We start from the raw sequence: 21,341 nt of genomic DNA on the forward strand, positions 1-21,341 counted from the left end.
ACAATTCATGTTACCATACAATACGTGTTTTAAGTTTAATTAAAATGATGTCCACCTTAATTTCCATATGAAGTCATTAAAAAAGTTAAAAGACTTATTTCAGCTTTTATTCACTATGTCAGATTGTCAGTGCATCAAAGGTTTACATACACCAAACTGAGTCTTGGAACATTCCAGAAGATTCCAGAAATAGACTAAGGGATATAATTAGTGATTAATTTGGGCACCTGTGGCTGCATTGAAGGGCCTTCCAGTAGAAACAAAACATTAAGTGAAGGTATCCAGACATAAAATGCCGAACTCCACAAGCCAGGTTTCCTTTCTTCACTTCACAATGAGGCCAGGTCCAAAAGCATCTAAAACAATGCTACAAATCACAGCAGGCAGACAACCGATCTATCTCTACTTCTTGAAACAAACCATCTGTCTGCACAATAAATATGGGCATCTTTTTGCTTTTTCCAGTTGCTGGAGTCTTCAACACTTGTGAACTCTGTCAAGGCTACAGAAGTGCTTCTGATGTTCCCTCACAAGTGATGCGCCTTTTCTGAGCTTCAAGAAAAAAAAGCTCACTTGATACAAAGTAATTCAAGCAGTACCCAATGATTCTTTGAAAGGACTTGATACCAAAGACATCCAGTCACTGCCTTACGTCAGTGATTAGCACCCAAGTCTTATGACAATACAGTAAGACAGGAAGTACCAGGACACCTGATATCTTGAACCTTCCTTCTCCTGCAAAAATATCAGCATAGCCCAAAAGGTCTAAGATGACCACAGGACCACAACTAAGTAACTAAGTTACACATTATGAGAGCATCCTATCACCATAACCTAAAGGGCAGTCAACCAAGAAGGAAACCATTATTCCAATATCCAAAAAAAAGAAAAAAAAAGAAATGTTTTCCAGTTTGCAGGAAAAAAAAAACATCTATTTTTTTTAACCTTCATCCTACCATGCTGGTTTACATCTTAATCTTACTGTGTAGGGTCTGATTGGATCCCAGGGTGTTTTTGTTTTCTTTTTAACATGTAACGTATAGATAAAGCAACTTTTTTCAACTGAATGATGCAAACATATTTATTAACTTCCTCAGCACACAGAAGAAACACTATTCTACAATATTTCTTAATATAACAATATAACTATAACAATATTTCTTCTATGAACATACCTCGTAATGTCTTAAGAATCATGCAAACTATTGAAATAGACAGATTTTTTTGGCATTCCTGCCTATCAATATCATACTTTCACTCTCCAAATGGATGTTTGATTGTTTTTTGTATCAATAAAACATTATTAACTTGCTCATGCACACATTAGAACCAACAATATCAATTTCCCTTCAAGGAAAATACCTCATAATGTCAAGAATAAAAAATAGACAATTCGTTGGCATTCTTTCTTATCAATAATGTTCTGCTGTTTATCTTACAGCGTCACCTCTTTCAGGCACACTTCCGTAGGAAGACACATATAAGTGACAAAGTATCTCAAAGTAATAAAAAAACCTTTTTGCATTGTATGTGGCAGAACGGTAGACTCACAAATTCATAAAACATTAGTCTGGTACACATAGTATTTTAGTAACATACAGAATGTCTGATTGGAGCCCACATGGTAGGCTGAGTGCTGAAGTCCATATATATGGATGGAAGAACATAATGATGGACAGAAGCCAAATGTAGCTACAATGCTGTTGCAGCCTTGGCTAGCTGAGGGCAAATAGCTAGGCGACTATTGTTCACATAAAAGTGAAGAAAGAATAAAATCTGCCTATCTAAAACTCTTTACAAAGACAGCAATAGGCTATTTTTTCCCCTTATTACAACACAACTGAGTTTTTTGTTGAAAGATATCAGTATTAATGATTTCTTGATCACTTCTATGAAATACAAGGCGGTCTTCAGTGAGTGGGACGCTAAGTGGCAGAGAAGTGCCAAACAACCAGACTGGTGCCACACTAAGGGGCGCAGCAAAGGGGCCGGCTGTTGGCATGACGGCTGCCACATGGTGGCTAAGTCTGCGGGGTATGAAGGCAGGAATGTGGCAATGGGAGAAATTACAAGAGAGGGACGGACAGAGAAAGAGTGAAATGGACAGTGAACGGCAAAAAGGAAGAGATTAACTTTCAAACATTTGAACTGCAAGCAAGAGCAGAGGAAGTTTTGTGTGTTTTTGTTCCCATGCAAAGTACATGTGTCAGTCTTTTTTTTTTAGAGGATGATGGGGGTGGGGCTGTGCAGGCGGATTTACCGCTGCAGGCGGCCAGCAGCCAGTCGCAATGTCCCAGTTGAAGAGATGCACTGGAAGCACTGGGTATAATGCTCACACAGTGGGTAAGCTGCTTGTCTCTATATGCAGTGTGTGTGTGTGTGTGTGTGTGTGTCCATAGTTAACAGTGTAGACCAAAGGATCATGGGAATCACTCTCCACTGGTAAAGCTGATAAGAAGAGGTCACTCACTGCTGTCACATGTATCCACACAATTCATACACTGAATTAGCGTCATATTTGACCCACTTTTCTGCTCTAATAGTTTGATTTTAAAACTGACAAAATGTCAACATTTTCAATCATACTGTCGATAATGCAGTCAAGTCAAGGCTGGGAAGCATACACTGGTGGCACGCTTAGCAGCATCCACAACATCACAGAACTGTCCAGGCAGGCAACCAGTCCATTGTCCTTAAATCTCTAAAATAACCATTGATCTGCTGTAGCCACCATAAAGTGTGGGCATTCCCTTGGCCTTCTACATCCACTGGGTCATCAACATTCAGACACCATCACCTGGCAAAAATGTCAAAACTGGTGCTCTCTCACAATGCAACCAGTGCTTTTCATCTTAGTCTCCCAAAGCCATTCCAGCGGTACCCAAAGATCCTCCAAAGAGATCAAGTACAAAAGACATCCAGTTGTCACTTTAGGAAACTGGTTAGTGTCCCAGTCAATCATACAGTGAGACAGGTAGCACGTGACCCTAAAGACTTGGACCTTTGTTCTCCTGCAAAGACAACAGCATCACCAAAAACCTCTGTCCAGGGACTTCAACATCGTACCAAGTGTTTCTCGATCTCGAAGGTCGAGGACTCAGAGGTGCAGGGGAAACACTTGGCACCAGTGTAAGCTCCTAAACCAGGGGTATTCAGCTCGTTCCAGAAAGGGCCAAGGGGGTGCAGGTTTTCTTTGCAACCACCCACTCCACCAGATGATTTCACTGATTAACTGATTCCATCTGCTCAATGTGATGTTAATCAGTGAAATCATCTGGTGGAGTGGGTGGTTGCAAAGAAAACCTGCACCATCTTGGCCCTTTCTGGAACGACTTGAACACCACTGTCCTAGACCAGAAGTCTAAGGGTATTTTCTCAATTTTACTATACCTTCAGAAATTCCCCTTTTAAGGTCCTTCACATAGTATAATACCCATTTGCTGCATATCAAAATGTAGGACCCAAGGCGGTTCCGTGATGTGGTGAATGGGGTGACACATGGCACCAGTGCCCGCTCTCAGCTCAGAGGCTGCATTACAACAATATATCATCATCTTTCTCCAGGCCACAGGATCACTGACTTACCTTTGGCAAAACACAGGTTCAACCTTGGCAGCAATGACACTGCAGTTATAAATAGTTTATCTGATTGAAACTGAATTAACATGATTAAACTTCCATCTTCAGAGTGATTCTGATTAAAAAGCTTGGTGGCTTCTTGGAGAAACTGATGAGAAAACCTGATGATGAGAAAATGAATCAATATTTGCTTTCATAAAGTCAAGGCATTTCATTTATTTTGCAGAAAAGATGGATAATAAGATCCGAAAGCAACATTACTGGTTGTTCTGAGTGTTCACACTTTCACAATAACAGCTGATGAATAATGCAAGTATGTGACATGTTAATGTGAAAGAAATGAGCATCATTCCTTTGAGTCACAGACATGTCTGGGTTAATGACAGTCTGCTTTGTCCTTGACATGCTAATGTTTAATTAAAATGGATTGGTGCAATCGGTTCGGAGTTGAGCCGCTGCTCCTCCACGTCAAAAGGAGTCAGTTGAGGTGGCTCGGGCATCTTTTCCGGATGCCCCCTGGACGCCTCACTGGAGAGGTGTTCCGGGCACGTCCCACTGGGAGGAGGCCCCGGGGAAGACCCAGGACACGCTGGAAGGACTACATCTCTTGGCTGGCTTGGGAATGCCTTGGGGTTCCCCCGGAGGGGCTGGATGAGGTGTGTGTGGATCGGGAGGTCTGGGCGGCTTTGCTTGAGCTGCTGCCCCCGTGACCCAACTCCGGATAAAGCAGAAGAAGATGGATGGATGGATTGGTGCAATCAATATGAGCCCAAAAACCAAATCACAAACTCATACAGTTTGCAAGCAAAAAAAAAAGTTGCATAAAATTAACAAATGAATTGTTAACCATTTAAACCTGCCACTTAACTTCATACATTCAAGCAGCTAACCCTTACTAATTAATTTACCCCCTTCTCAGAGACACACGAAGAGTTACCGCGCCAGCGTTACGCATCAATGCCGTGACAGATCTAATTAAAATAACTGCATTACTCTGAGCTTTCAAACACTTTGCTCTAAACAAAAGCAGATGTCTCCAAAAGCCAGAAACACTGGAGACTTTCTGGATGAGTCCCTCTAGAACACTTTCAAAGAACAACCAAAGTAATCCAAGATTAAGAAAGCGGTTCTTTCTGGGAGGGATCATGCTGAAAACATGTGCAGCTGACAGCAAAAAGGAAAAACACACAGATATGTATGATCATGATGACTAGCCGGAAATGTGAAGACACAGTAATTATAGCAAATAGTTAGTTGGCTACAACGTATACGGACGAAAAAAACCTCAGTTGTAGTATCCCAGTCCACAACATATTTAGTTTCACTGTATTGAACACGTTATCTATCAAATTAAGGATTGAACATATTCTCCCTTGGTTTTTTCCATCATTGATGGTAGTTTAGATGATTGTTTTCATGTTTGAGGGAACCGGTATTTAGGTTTTAAGGAATCAAATCAAAACGTCATTTTCATGAAATGGGAGGCTGTTGCAGAGCATCAAAGCACAGTTCCACCAAAGGCCAGCAAACTGATATGAAGCTGACATGACTATTCAATTAACAGATTAACCCCCTCAAAGAAAAACACTAAAATAATAATAATAATTATTACTAGGACAAATACGTAGAAATGACTGCCTTATAAATATGAGAACTTATTGGCTTTTTCTGTTTCATGTCATTGCAAATGATATAAAATTCATAAATACTGGTAAATACAGGATTTTGAACCATTGGTTGGACAAAGCCTTAAAGACATTGCTTTGGGAATTTTGAAGAATTTTAACATTTTCTGTCATTTTATAAACAAATCTGTTTTTTCCCCCAATGGATTAATATCCTCAGGGGAATGGGATAAGTTCTCAAAATAAATTGAAAAACATAACAAAAAACACTTCACATTTATGCAACCAGAATCTGTCTGTCTGTGTATGCGTGTGATTCCAATAGTTATAATTGTTGCCGTAATTGTTTATTGAAATTACTCGTGCCTTAACATAAACACTTTAACTTGTATTTTTTTTTAGGTGAAACGTATGCAAACAAAGTTTAATATGAAAGAATAAAGTCGTATTTAAGTATTCAACTGAAATAAATTTGGAACACTATCCTCTAGGGGCATAAAAACATACTGATGCACTTTATAATCATGATGTAATGTTTTGAGATGCTTTATCGATTCTCAACAATATTGATTTTTAATTAATAATTTACATGCAAAGGTTCCTGGTAGACAGTGGCTCATTTAATGTGCATAAACCCCCGGCCACTAGATGGTAGCGTTGCAACATTGAAATTGTTCAAGAACACTACATTTCCCAACCAAAGAAATGGTAACAACTGGTAACAACATAAACACAGAGAGGACGTATTGTAACTGCACATTGCAAACTTAGCATTAGCCAGCATAGCTGCCGGTTATCATTACCACTGATAGCCAATTTTTGGCTTCAAGGTGTATATAGATTAAATCATAAACCTTCATGACACATATCCCCACTTCTTAACAACATGCATTTTCGTGACGCACACAGCACATATGAACTGACAGTCTAATTTTTGCAGCTCAGTTTCATGATGTTTTCATCTTCGCCATATCGCCTCACATAACACTAACTCTAACCATAACTCCAATGCCCCCTCCCACCCCGTGTCACAAATTTCATGATACCATCACAAAATAATTTTGTGATATCATGACGCTATCACAAACTAATAGATTAAATCAGTTTTCATGACACCATCACAAACGGCGTGAGATCAGATTGAATTTCCCTCTCTATTGATCCTGATCTGAAAGTCATGTTTGCTTGAATGTCGGGGTTACTACAATCAACCAATGAATTGATTATTAATAAGACTAATCAACAGATTAATTTGTGATGAAAATAATTACAACTTGCAGCCCTACAGCCAAAAGTGATACAAAATATGGTCCAGGATGTTTGAACAGTAGTTCAAAAGTGTGTTAATAAATACAAGATTAGATATCTGTCTAGAATTATATGTTAACAACTAGTTGTATGGCAACAAAACACTATCTTGCGATTTCAAAGTAAACTGAACCCTGAATCCACATCTGGATTACGACCAAACTTCAACTAGTAGACTGAGAAAAACCTTGCTTGGCTGAAACATGTACAAGCATAAGGTCCTGTCAGGTGTAAAACATATAACATGACATTTTGTCCCATGCAAGAAAAAGGACAGGTGTTGGATTTCATGCAGCAGCCGGAATTAGACCAGGAAAGTAAAACTGATATTGTACCTCGCGCGCTCCCTCTCTCACACCATGCAGTGGTTTCACACAGCCTATCTGACACGCCATCTATGATATCATCAGTCAGCCGGCTGAGTTAACTTGGATTCTACACCAAAATGCACACACTAAACCAGCTTTTGGAAGAAACCCACTTACCTGAACCTGCATGAAGGATCCCCGGTAGAAGCAGCATGCCGCAGCTGACAGGGCGCTCCACAGACTGCACCTCTCCGTCATACTTTCCTCCACCACTTACAGCTTTTTACAACACTTCGCCTCCTCTTTCACACCTTCTTTCCGCCTTTCTGTCTCTACCGTCTCTTGTCTCCCACCAACCCAGGCTGTCCTCTCTGAACCCCAGCCCCTGGGCTAAGCCTGTCCCGCCCCAGCCAGCCTTTTTCCTCTGCCTGATTGCCTGTCTGCCTACCAGTCCCTCCACATAGTGCCACACCACAAAACCGCTCGAGAACCTGCACAGCGACAAGCTCCAGCTGCCGGTGACCACATCAGCTATTATCTAACAGCTGGTACTGAGAGCAGCCAGTGATATTACAGCTCCTGACATCTCCTCTGCTGCTCCTGCCCTGGCTTCTTCTCCTCCTGCTTCTGCCTCTCTATCTCTCTCACACTGCACTTGCTGCACTTCACGTGCCTGCTAGGGATTACCTCATTGCTTGTCGATGAAAGGGGTGTGGGTAGGGGAAGGGCGGACTGAGAGGGTGGGAGGGAGGTATGGATGGATGGAGAGAGGGCGAGAGGGAAGGATGAGGTGGGGGAGCGCTGGCAGGCACAAGCGGAGAAGAGAGCTGCTGAATTGTAGGCAAGACCCCACCCTCCTATCCGACGACCCCCCTGCCTCACCGCTGCGCTGAGACAATACTGGACATGGGGGGGACAAGGAGAAAGTGAGCAAAAGAAAGGAGGAGGGATAGAAAAGATAATTAAAGGAAAGATGATGAATGAAGAAGATGCAGATAGAAAAAGAGAAAGACAAGAAGAAGAGGAGGAGGAGGAGGTGTGCAGGCTGCCTCACAAAAGAATTTCAGCTTTCTTTTTCTTTCAAAGGGACCAAATGGGGGTCCCCAATACGCATGCACGTGCACGCACATACACACGCACACAAAAAGAGCACATTTTTGTTGCTTCACAGGACATTATCATGACTTCCATTGACTGAAATAATAATAATAATATCTATATCATAATTACCCAAGGCCCAAATCTGTGTGTCTGTTATGTTAGTTAGTTAGTTGGTTAGTTAGTTAGATTGATTGATTATCTGGCAAAAAAACTCAATAACCCTACAGTTAGATTGTCATTTTTTAGGCAACATGTAAAATTTCCTCAAGATGTGCAGTAAGTATCACTGGAGGAGATGAGTCCACCTACTGGGATGAGGTGGAACAGCTGACGGTGTGGTGTAGAGAAAATAACCTTTTCCTTAACACATCCAAAAGCAAGGAGCTAATCATAGACTTCAGGAGAAACAAAACAGAGAAACAGCCCATTATCATAGGGGGGACCCGTGGGGAAAGGGTCTGTTTCCTGGGAGTCCACATAGATGAGAAACTGACCTGAGACAGGAACACCACACACTCGGGAAAGACGGCACAGCAAAGACTCCACTTTCTGAGAATCCTCAGGAAAAACAAGATAAACCAGAGATTGCTTGCGTCTTTTTACCACTCTACCATGGAGCACATCCTCACATACTGTCTCTGTACGTGGTTTGTCAACTGCATAGGGGCAAACAGGAAAGAGCTCCAGAGGGTTACCAAAATGGCAGAGGAGATCATTGGGTGCCCTCTACCCACACTGGAGGACCTTCATGGTTCTTACTGTCTCAGGAGAGCCAACACCATCCTAAAGGACTCATCCAACCCTGGACACTCTCTGAGCTATTGCCATCAGGCAGACGGTACAGGACCATTAAAGCAAGTACAAATAGACTGAAAAAGTTTCTACCCAACTGCTCAAATAGCCATATCACTTGCCACACCTGAGTGCAATATTTGCTTTTGTGCAATATTCATGTCAGGATTTGGGTTGTTGTTTTGTATTGTGCATTAGAGTGTTTTCTGATCATGTTCTGTGTGGTGATTTTCTTGGGGTTTTCTGTCTCCATTTCTCTTGTCTGTCACTTGGTGCTCGGTGGTGGGAGTGACCCCTGTCTGTCTACTCCCACACCCTGGATCTTTCTCTCACACCTGTTCCTCATTTTCTGCTCATCACCTTCCTGTATTTAAACCTCACCTTGTCCACTTTTTCCCCACCAGATCGCTGTGCTTCATGCCTTTGCTTCCAGCCTTGTTCCCAGTGCTTTTCTCATCCTCCTTGCCTCGCAATGTTTTCATGACCACCTGCTTGTTTTTAGGGCCACGCCTCTGCCTGATGAACTTGTTACTGTTGCTTATTCTGGACTGCCTTTTTATGTATCGAACCCTGCATGTTTTACCAGTAAACATTTTGAACAATTCCACTCTGTCTGAGCCTAGCACTTGTGTCCAACCATTTTGTGTTACAAAGCCTGATAATCCAGTTTGGTATGTACTTTTCTTTTTTTATATATGCCATATCTTTTTTGCTACTACATGCTTGTCATTTTTTTTTCTTTCTTTTTTAATTTGCACTCTGGACATACCTCTTTCATTCAGATAAATTTGATGTTTATTTTTGTTTTCTTCTCCAGACCTTTAAAGTCTACGCATGGTTTACTCAGGTTTACATTTGCACTGAAAGGCTTGCACCTTGCCTTTTGTTGTATTTTGTTACAATGACAAATAAAGTATCTGCATGCATATCTGTAAGTAAGAAACTCAGTCAGCTCATACTAACATTAGCCAGTTACGCTAGCAAGTTTGCATGCTATCCACAGCTCGTTAGCATTGCTAATGTTAGCATATATTTTAGTTTTTTGCATTTTCAATCCTGTTGCGCACAATGGAGATACTCAGTTTATGGTAACATCAGGGTGTCAGCACCTTGACGTCACACCGAAAATGACTTTCATAAGCACACAGGTGCAGAAAATGTCGCCTGTACCCCAAGCTAGTCCCAAGCTAGCCCCAACATAGGCAATTATAATTTAAGACTGCGACTTCAAGATAAAAAAGAAAATAGTTTTTCTGGCCTGAGTGGCCAGAGTATCCTTTCTTTACCTGTCAGGGAGTGAGGCCTATTGACTACCATATACACAGCGACCCCTGCTGGACTCCATCTCTCTCACACTGACACACACACACACACATATTGCTCTAAGGAAGGACTAGCGATTCAACAGATTATAGCATTATAGCCCAATTTATTGGATGTGATCATAATAAAGCATACTTTATTTATGAACTCATATTTCATAAATACTATGACTACATAAACCTACTAACATAGGTAGTTAGTAAGTAAACAAGTCCCTTTGGCTTCTCCCTTGCTTTTGGATCTGCTTGTTGATTTGGCACAGGTTTTACGCCGGATTATGCTTCCTCACATAACTCCATATTACATGGAGAATGGGCAGAGGTGGGGTTTGAACTGTAAACTTTTCACACTGGGAAAAAAAAAAACAACTAACCACTTAGCCACCACCCCTGTGTATTTGGTAGATTTTATATAGTTCATTAATGTAATAAATCTACTAAAATATATATTTTATTTTTTGTTTTGTGAATTTCACATAGATTAGAGCGGACTTATCCACAGGGTTAATGCTGATAATAATCATTTTTAATTATTTTAGTTTTTATCTTGTATCCACGTGTGAATTATTTTCCCACTTTTTAGGATGTGTCAAAGATACCTACCTTAAAAAGAAAATGCATATATATTTCAGAAACTGTAAAATACTTTGACGCTGCCTACTTACACATTTCCCTGTGAATGTAAAACATTTGCTTCCCCTTCAGTATGTTTTCACAGCTTGCTCGTTTGGTTTGCTTCATTCATTTGCAATATTTCATTTGGTCTTCCACTCGTTTGTGCTTAAAGGTTATTTATACTCATGGCTCACTCATTGTTACATCCTCACAGAACAAGGTTTAGTTCATCTCACAGTTATTTGTTTCTCCACCAATCTCATTATATTCTTTATTGATTACAATTTCTTGCTCAGTTAATTTAGTTCTACAAGTATTTCATCTACTACTCGACAAGGCTTTACACAAACATCATCAGATGTCTGTCTGGTGTATGAGGTCGGAAGTGTCTTGGCATTTATCCTGCTTTGATCTTTCTGCCATTGTGGGTTGGAGGAAGTGGCCTGTCATTACAAACAGGGTCATATTACATAAGGATACTTACTGATGGACAACTTTGGCATTATTACTGTCGTTATTATGACACAATTTTCATGTTCATTTGCGGAATAAATGTTGTGAATAAAGTTCAACAGGAGCCTGGAAGAAAAAAATGCAGCCATATTATTGACATTACAACACAGCTAACTAATCCTTACACTGTCTCTGTTGTCGAATTTTGAGGCCACAAAAACTGCAGTTTTGACACCAAAAGTGGAGAGTTTTCACTCATCTAGCGAGACGGCTATGTGGTGACCTATGATGGAACGTAATGTGCATCCTGAAAGTATTCACAGCGCTTCACTTTTTCCACATTTTGTTATGGCACAGTCTTATTCCAAAACAGATGAAAATAAACTTTCCCTCAAAATTCTACTATTCTACTATTCACAACACCCCATAATGACAACATGAAAAAGGTTTTTGAAAATTTTGCAGTTGTATTAAAAATAAAAATAAAAACCTAAGAAATCATGTGTACATAAGTAGTCACACCCTTTGCTCAATACTGTGTTGATGCACCTTTGATAGCAATTACAGCCTCAAGTCTTCTTGAATATGATGCCACAAGCTTTGTGCACCTGTCATTGGGCAGTTTTGTCCATTCCTGTTTGCAGCACCTCTCAAGCTCCATCAGGTTGGATGGGGAGCGTCGGTGCACAGCCATTTTCAGATCTTTCCACAGATGTTCAATCAGATTCAGGTCTGGGCTCTGACTGGGCCACTCAAGGACATTCACAAAGTTGTCCTGAAGCTACTCCTTTGATATCTTGGCTTAGGGTCATTGTCCTGCTGAAAGATGAACCGTCGCCCCAGTCTAAGGTCAACAGTGCTCTGGAGCAGGTTTTCATCCAGGATGTCTCTGTACATTGCTGCATTCATCCTTCCCTCAATCCTGACGAGTCTCCCAGTTCCTGCTGCTGAAAAATATCCCCACAGCATGATGCTGCCACCACCATGCTTCACTGTAGAGTTGGTGCTGGGTTTCCTCCAAACATGACACCTGGGATTCACAACAAAGAATTCAATCTTTGTCTCATCAGACCAGAGCATTTTGTTTCTCATGGTCTGAGAGTCCTTCAGGTGCCTTTTGGCAAACTCCAGATGGTCTGCCATGTGCCTTTTACTAAGGAGTGGCTTCCATCTGGCTACTCTACCATACAGGCCTGATTGGTGGATTACTGCAGAGATTGTTGTCGTTCTGGAGGGTTCTCCTCTCTCTACAGAGGAATGCTGAAGACAAAGTGACCATCGGGTTTTTGGTCACCTCTCTGACTAAGGCCCTTCTCCCCCAATAATAATACATTACAATACAATACAGCAATACATTCTACTTCTACACACACCAAAACCTAACTGAAAACAATTAAAATAAATGTAAACTCACAGGTGAAAAATACATAACATCACCTGACTGCTTTCGTGCTTCTCATCAGGGAGCTTTGATGGCTGCTTTGCATTTGCGCACTTTGATGTGTCGCACACAGACTCATTAACTCCCCAGGACTCTTGCTGTATGGACAGCAAAGTAACCGTTCGGGGCGGTTGAACCTTAAAGGTAATTATACATGGCAAAAAAAATGAAACAAAAAAAAACAAAGCACAGCTCATTGGTGTCCTGAGCCTTATTCTGCACTGATATGTTGCTGTGTAAAATGCAAAATGAAGTTGTACACACCCAAAATGCACTGTTGCATAGTTTAGACTGTGCAATATAGATTGTCAAGATAGGGCCCTGAGCATCAAAATGAAAATTCCCTCAGGCAGAGGTATTATTTTTAATGCCAGTAAGAGAGGTGACCCCTCACAGGGTACTTGTATAAAGACATTTTTGTTCCCACAACATGATTAATTATGTGTATTCGCACCCTTGAATCCAAATGCACACAAAAATCACCTTTTGTTCCACCCCCCAAATTAATGACAAAACCCCTATATATTATTAGCGCTACAGTAAGATGCAGTTAGGTTGCTGTGCTGAAATACTGTTGACAGTTTCTGTGAGCCTAAGTGTGTGTGTGTGCAGCCGAATTTAATGATGTGTTTCTTAAAAGCTGTGCAGAGTGCAGCTAGACAGCTTATTACGAGCTGAAACACACAGGCAGGTGTTTCCAGGAATAACACGGTGTGATTTTCACCGGCCCATTTCACACGTTCACATTAGAAACACACCCACACATCGGGAGGGGTGGGGCTTCATCTCCCGAGACCTGCTGAGTGACATCACTCAGGATGCTTTGCCATGGAAACGGTGCAAGAGGCTTGACAACATCCAAATTTCTGACACTGTATTAAGTTCAGCCTGCACCACTGCAGAAGAGCAGAAGGTGAGAGTGAGGGAGTGAGGAGGGATACATAACCAGAGAATGACATCTTTTTTTGAGGGGGGGGCATAGAAACACACTTACAGACTCGGTGATGCCACTAATCACTCTGATAATCTGCTCGGTGAATGTGTGATAGTAGGTCACAGTCAGAAAGGAAAAGCAGATAAAGAACTACAACACAGAATGAATTCATTAACTGCAGCGTCTCCTCGTAATTTAATGTCAAATCATCCCCCATGGGATTAGACAGATTACAGCGTAGGAGTGCAAATAATCTCATAAGAGGGGTCATGTGCTTTCATTTTATCAATCCTCAGTAATACCTTGCCAAAACAATCAAGACATACAGCTGCACCTGAAGGAAAATGCACATGGTAGGAAAAACACATATGACAATGTGATGAATGGTGGAATTTAAAACACAGAGTGCAGTACCAAATCAGAACAAGTTGGAAAGGTACGGAAAACGCAAAAAAAAAAAAAAAAAAAAAAGCTGTGGTTCTTACTCGTACATTTACTTTGACTTTCTATTTTAATGAACCCAAGATATTTCATATTTTGTGTGATCAACTCATTTCATTTCGGGCTAGAAATGAGGTAAACAAAAAATGAAAGAACATTGTTTTTAAATATTTCACTACTTTTCTCATGGATTTATTGACAAGATGCTGGAGGGGCTCCAATCTGTCAGCAAATGTGTGAGAAAATTACTGAGATGTTTACAAAATAATGTTCCTCAATGAAAGATTGGAAGGGATGTACATATTTCTCTCTCTACAGTGTACAATATTAAATGATTCAAAGAATCTGGAGGAATTTCAGGGGCGCAAGAGTAAACTAGACAGCCATGATCTTTAGTCTCTCAGATGGTTCTGCATCGAGAATCATCATTCATCAATAGCTGATATAACCACATGGGCAAGGCATTGCTTTGGGAAACTTTTGCCAAGCACTATAATATGGAGTTACATTCACAAATGTCACCTGAAATGTTACTGTCCAAAAAAAAAAAAAAAAAAAAAGTCTCATATTTACCTTCTCCAGAAGCAGCTTCAGCTTCTTGGGGTTAAAGGCATCTCGGCAGTACTATCACACAGTGAAAACGTATATTGTGGTCAGACAAATGAGTATTCCAAATCTTTTTTCAGAAGAAAAGGACGCCATGTGCTCCATACCAAAGACAAACAAAAAGGACCATCCAGATCCTTTTCTGGTGACATCCATGCATTTTTCAAGACAATGCAAAACTACATTCTGCACACATTATAAAGGCATGGCTGCAGAAGAAGAAGATAGGGTACTGGACTGGCCTATCCACAGTCCTGACTTGCCCCTGATAGAGATTGTTTGGAGAATTTTAAAATGAAAAATGCAACAATGATGACCCTGCACTGTTGCACACCTTAAGACATGTTTACAGGAAAAAATGGGGCAAAATAACCTGAAAAGCTTAATCTCTTGGTATTCTCAATGCCAAAATGTCTTTTAAGTGTTGTAAGAGGGAATGCAACATTAAAAAGTGGTAAATGCTTTAGCAGTTTAGCGTTTTTCTTTTCTTTTTTTTTGGGAATATGTTGCAGGCCTGAAATTCAAAAATGAGTGTATATTAAGATATAATGGAATGCTAAAATACCCTCAGCCATATGAGCATTGCTTTCTTTATAATTTGCAGTTGTTTTATTAATTATTAAGATGCTATTGTCTTATGTACAATTTGTTCATGTTCAATAAAGCCCCTCTATCAATCAATCAAAAACAATATTTACATTTTAACGGAAGCCTTGCATGTGCGTGTACATGAGTTTTTGACAAGAGCTAAAGTTGTGCAAATCAAGAAATACTTGTAGATCACCTTCTGTGCATTTCCTGGTATTAATGAGAGAAATTTAACTCCACAGGAAGTTAGCTTTGAGTTAGCTGAAATTAGCATGCACTCTAAAATGTCTTATAAATGACTCCAGAGGTGTTATCAGTTACAAAAACAGCGTTTTCAGTTTCAGAAGTGTTTATTTCTCGTTATTATCACTTTACCGAGGCATTGCTAGGCCAGTATCAACGCTACCTGGCTATACCCGCCCGCTGTGCGTAAACAAATGACGTCATAGCGCGCGCAGCCCAAGAACTGTCCGCAGAGGAAAAGATAAAAAGGCGAGAAGTGAGAAGTGTGTGTTGGTCCCAATATGGATATTCCGGATGATTTTCTCATGGATCGTACGACAATGAACAGCAGCCAGCTTGATGAGGACGCACTGCTGAATTTGGAGAGCGCCAGCCGACACAACAAAAGTTAAAGTGAGCCAACTTTTTATGTAGGTGTTATGTGTTATGTATCTCAGTAAGTGATAATAATGCAAATAACATGCATTTGTCGTGCGATATGCATTTTAACTCGGGCGAATATCTGTCATTTTGGGCGACTGGGCATGGACAGAGGGACTCAGAAAATGCATATCGCCCTCCAAAAGCATGTTATTGTATTAGCATTTACATAATATATGACAAAGAGGATATATTTACAGACAAATGAAATGGAGTTTTGCAGCTAGCTACCAGCCCATGATGTCACCATGCTAACGCCCACAAAATGTCTTTTAAATACATTCAGAGGTCTTATTAGGTTCCAAAAATGGCATTTTCAGTTTTAGAAGTGTTTATTTCTCACTAGATTTTATATAATATATGACAGACATGTATATAAACACACAAAACACAGTGGAGAGACCAGCCACTGATGCCACTGTGCTGCTCTACTATTGGCTGTCACCCTCGCCACTTAAAAACAAAACACAACAGATTGAAACAGAATGTGACTTTTTAACCACTCTCTCACAAGCGCCACTAGCTTAGCTTATGACAAGCTAAAAGTGGACGCTCTTGTTATGGTTGAACAACTTTCCAGTTTCTGAGTATTCTGTGATAGTACGCACCCGCGGCCGACGTGCTTGATGAATTCCTGTGCAAAAAGTAGTTCCCAGATAATTGATAATGAGTATAATCTCATCTACATTAATTCTAAAATTTACCAGTAATAAAATAAAGATAACTGAAGTTTTAAGAGTGGCCGTAATAAATATTTAAGAAACTTAAATACAAGAAACTGTTATTGCTCAAGCACATTGTAAACATTGAGACGATGGAGTTTGATGCGGAAAGGTTCAGAAATGTATGACTGGAATGTTCTGATTACCATTTACAATTGGCGATGAAAGACTTGGGTGTTAACTTTGTGTTAAAGTCAGAACAAGAAGCTGCACTGAAAGAGATCTATCTGGGAAGAGACACATTCTGTGTTGTCGCTCCAACGAGAGCGGCACTCTGAGCAGTTTCACAAAAGCAGACTGGTGAGCTCAACCTGTGGGTGCGAGCTATCCCACAATTCAATAATAGCAGAGATGACGGTCCAATGAGAGCGGCACTCTGAGCAGAGTGCTTTTTAACCTCTTAAAATACCGTTTAAAATATGCCAAGGTTAGCCATCTTTGAACTTGTCCAAGGTCTGTGTCCCAAGAATGTTCCCTGTGAATTTGAAGACTCTGGCAGTAATAGGACTGAACTTATGCTGAGCAGGCAGGCAGGCAGACAGACAGACAGACAGACGGAGGAACGCAAAGCCTTCACAATACCCAATGGCCATATTTGATGGCCTCTGGAAAAAATGAAATTAAGCTGACCAGAAAAAACATGAAATATAAAAACCGCTGCATTTATTTGTGGTGTTGTTTTTTTTTAAATCTGCATTTTCCATACCGTCCCAGTGTTTTCTGACTTGTGGTTGTGGATCATCCACTGTAGCACAGAGTTTAGTATTAAAACTGTCAGCATGAGCTGTGTAATTTCCCCTTAGGCAGGCTGTAATGAAAATACATTATACTGCAAAGTGCTAAAAGGTACTAGAGTTTAAAATACGTCTCACATTCTACCTCCTAATTATAGCCACTTTGGCCCCTTATCAAGAGGACAAACAAGTATATAATGTAGAATATCTTCATTATAGCTGTTCTGAAAAAAAAATCAGAATCTCTGGATGAATGAAGTTAACTCAAGTCTATTTACAAAAAAGACTACACAGACACAACACTGCAATAAAGCAAAAGGATTCTGCAAATGATTATACAGTATGGTGAAGGTTTTTCAAACTGGCACTCTAGAGACTGGATAATTCCTACATTGCACAACATTTTTTCCTTTCAACTACCCCCAGTTGTTTGAGTTTTACGCCTGATGTTCTTGGTGCAGAGAGAAACGTGTGCAGCTCCTAGAATTGTTAAGTGATCTCCAAACCAAAGACAGGATCAGGTGTGTACAGAGCAGCATCACACCCACAACATTTCATATTCCATCATTCTGTCTGTCTTTTAACTCTCATAATCATTTTGGAAATTTTGTAAAAAGATTGTATTTCTATAGCACGGTTCCATCTAATGCAGATGCTCAAAGGACTTTGCAATGGTGCATCACATTCACCCGCTCCACTGCACACCGGAAGATACTTTGGGATGATGAATCTTGCCCAAGAGACCTGACTGATTTTCCTGTCTGACGGGGATTCCATCTGAAGATCCACCGTTCTACCCTCCAGACCTGTAGCCATCTATGTGGATTATGTCACTGTCAGTAGTACGGTAAAGCAATAAGGCATGTCGATGGCGTAGCCGTAACCTAAAGTTCATTAATTTATAAATTGGATTTCAGCAGCTATGTTGCTTTTTGGGCATCCCAATCAGAGAACAAAGAAAGTTATTACTGAAAAAGAACCGGCAGCACAGTGGCGTAGTAGTTAGCACCGGTGCCTCACAGCAAGAACAAGAATGCTGTCCCCCAGTGACACTTAATTGGAGTAAGCAGGTACTGAAAATGGATGGATGAAAGGAAAAATCACATTTTGTTTTGTTTGTTAGGATATTTCATGGATGTATTTAAATTACATTTGGTGCAGTTGTTAGCCTCGAGTTAAGGATGACTTGAATAGATTCTGAAGTCAATGCAGATCCAGGATAATGTTTTCATAATATTTCTGTAAAGTCTGTCACTGAAACAGAGGAAGTGGCTCTGTGCACCAGGATTTGGACTACGTGTCTGTGTCTTTGGACAAGACACCTGATCTGTATTGGATCTCAGGGCCTATATAGGACTTACAGCTACCACCAGAGTGACAATTATACCATGACAATTGGCGGTGTCCTTACCTACAATAATATTAGTTAGCTGATGTTGTCAGCAACAGAATGAGCCCCTCATCAGCAATCAACAAGCAACAGTAAGATGCTAACTATACAATCAGGAATAATAATAAAAAATCTTTACATTTGCTGAAGTAAATATACACATATGTACACCTGTAGGGAACCTTTCCATGCTACCAAGGACTACTAACGATACATTCACCTACAGTGAGGAAAATAAGACCTGAGACCAGACCTGAACTCCATAGAAAATCTTTGGAGGGAGCTGAAACTCCAAATCTGAAAGATCTAGAGAAGATCTGTATGGAGGAGTGGACCAAAATCCCTGCTGCAGTGTGTGCAAACCTGGTGAAAAACTACAGGAAACGTTTGACCTCTGTAATTGCAAAGGCTACTGTACCAAACATTAACATTGGTTAATGATTTTTTTTTTTTTGTACTCCCCACAATTGAAACCATGATCAATGGATTCAATACTATCAATGGATTTTAACACCTTAAGTCTGTTTATATTTGTTTTTCTTAGTTTTATTGTTGTTATATGTTGTTGTTATTGTGTTTTTTTAAAAGGACTACTCAAATTAAATTGCCCCTTGTGGGATTAATAAAGTTGTTGATTGATTGATTCGATATCCGTGTTGTTTGTATTTTGGTGAAACCCTGTCCGATATTTCAGGACCGTTGAGTCTTGGTGGAGGACTGCACTCTTTCAGTGTGCTCTAGTTTACCATTTTTTAAAATATTTTCTCTAGATTCTATTTTTCAAGTCTTTGTCTCTCACTCCAGTCTTCCTGTTTGTCCTCTCAATGTCCTGCATTCTCAACTGCACTCCAACACTGGACCTTTCTCTTCCATCACACACACACTCTCAAAGCGACCTTTCTTATCGCCGTGCTCCCCTCCTTCTATCCCGATCTTATCCCAGCTTCTCGCCACTAAACCGAACTTCCTCCTCTTATCCAACCACTTTTTCAAACCCTCCCCTCCTTGCTGTCGTTCCCCTCCCACGCTCCCCTCCTTCCACTCTTCTTTATCGCTACATCTCCTCCCCTGCTTGGAGGCGGTCTTGAGTTAAATATTAATTAGTGAACCCCATCGTGCAGGCTGATCAAGAGCACAATGGAGAATCCTCGCATGTGCCTGCAAGCGTCCCGCTAATGAAAGGAGTGAGTGAGAGACACAGACGGTGTGATGGAGAGAGAACAGAGAGGTATTTACATTAAGTCCATGCACGTCAGAGATGAGGGAGGCAGGATAAGTTGGCTTTATGAGCATCTCTATTTGCAAGCGTGCATGTGCAAAGACAAAGGCCGGAGGTGAAGAGCATGCCGCTAATGATCCGTGTCTGATTGCCATCAGTGTGTTTTCACAGGCCGGACGCCATTCGCCAACTGGTTAATCCATACACAACCAAATACGATTTTCAAATCCAGTTTGAATGGCAGATAAGGAGCCTGAGAGAGGGGCCTGCTGGAAGTGTAGCGACTGCGTGGACACATTTAGGTGTGAAGAAGCACAATTTACAATCAGCTGCGCCACTTTAATCCCATTAAAATGACTTCAGCTCATACGATCTGAACGTGACCTGCTGCTGCTGCACCCATACTCGTCGAGTGTGAACAAAGCATTTTGCGTGTTACAGAGATCAATGTGTCACTCATTCTGCACCTCCGGGGCACACTGCTCACAGACACGAACGTGTCTGAGCTGATAACCAGGCTTGACCTTGAAAGTGTACACAAAAACACAGACGCACTTTCAAAAAATAAGATACAATAGGCCTGCAACCAGTGGTGGGCACACTTCCGATAATCCGATAGATAAATATCAAAGATAATGTTTTCATTATCGGATTATCTTTTTAGATAACTTTAAAAATCATTATCGGACCAATTATCTTCCGATTAATTTTTGTGCGATAACTTTTAGACCGATAAAGTAAACAAAGCTGAACAGCGACAAGCATTTTTAAAATTTAAAATCAGTTCAGCACCTACCTGTTAAAAGTTTTGTAACAGATGGACAGTTATACCCTCTGCTAACAGAAGACAGCTGCTTCTATGAAAAGCGTCTCTATCCTCTGTAGACAAAGGAGAAATGCCCCCCCGAAAAAAATCATTTCCTTTAACACCATACCAATATGCTGGCAATATCACCTAATTCAGTGACTTTCAACCTTTTTTGAGCCGCGGCACCCTTTTTATATTTACAAAATCCTGCGACACACCACCAACCAAAATAATATTATAATTCTATTACCTCTGGTTTTGCGCAAAACCCAATTATCGCAATAGAAAATTGATACAGAAAACACCGCATTTCGAAAATCCTCAAGCATTTTGCGCTCTGATCTCAAGTAGGGCTGTCACGATTAGGAATTTCTGGAGACGATTAATTGTCAGGCAAATAATTGCGATTGACGAATATATTGTCTGTTTTTTTTTTGTTTTTTTCCCCCTTCTTTATATTCTACTATTGTAGTATAATTACACAACTCTGGAAGAAGGTTTGGCTTCTGTGAGTGGAGAAACTGGGAATGGTGCAACATTTTTATTTTTAACTTCATTTTACATACAGTCCCAACTTTTTCTGAATTGTGGTTGTTTCTGTTGCATTTCTGAAACTGTTTCTCCTCATCAGTCACGTTTTGTGCTTAAACACTGCATTAAGCCCATATTGAACAAATAAATACCTTTGGAAA

At 40.5% G+C, this 21,341-nt stretch overlaps 1 protein-coding gene across 2 annotated transcripts in view; it reads right to left on the reverse strand.

Moving 5' to 3' along the window:
* sh2d3ca (SH2 domain containing 3Ca) overlaps positions 1-21,341 on the reverse strand; it is a 189,492-nt gene that overhangs the window by 142,367 nt on the left and 25,784 nt on the right. Inside the window, exon 1 of one of the 2 annotated variants that reach the window (XM_034192004.1) lies at positions 6,998-7,594. The exons of the other annotated variant lie outside the window; for it this stretch is intronic. Coding sequence (XP_034047895.1) covers positions 6,998-7,078 — 81 coding nt within the window. The 5' untranslated portion in view covers positions 7,079-7,594. Of the gene's footprint in view, positions 1-6,997; positions 7,595-21,341 lie in introns of those variants that run through there. 2 annotated transcript variants of the gene reach the window in all.

This window comes from Thalassophryne amazonica, chromosome 17 (assembly GCF_902500255.1).
Source record: "Thalassophryne amazonica chromosome 17, fThaAma1.1, whole genome shotgun sequence".
Lineage (NCBI taxonomy): Eukaryota > Metazoa > Chordata > Actinopteri > Batrachoidiformes > Batrachoididae > Thalassophryne > Thalassophryne amazonica.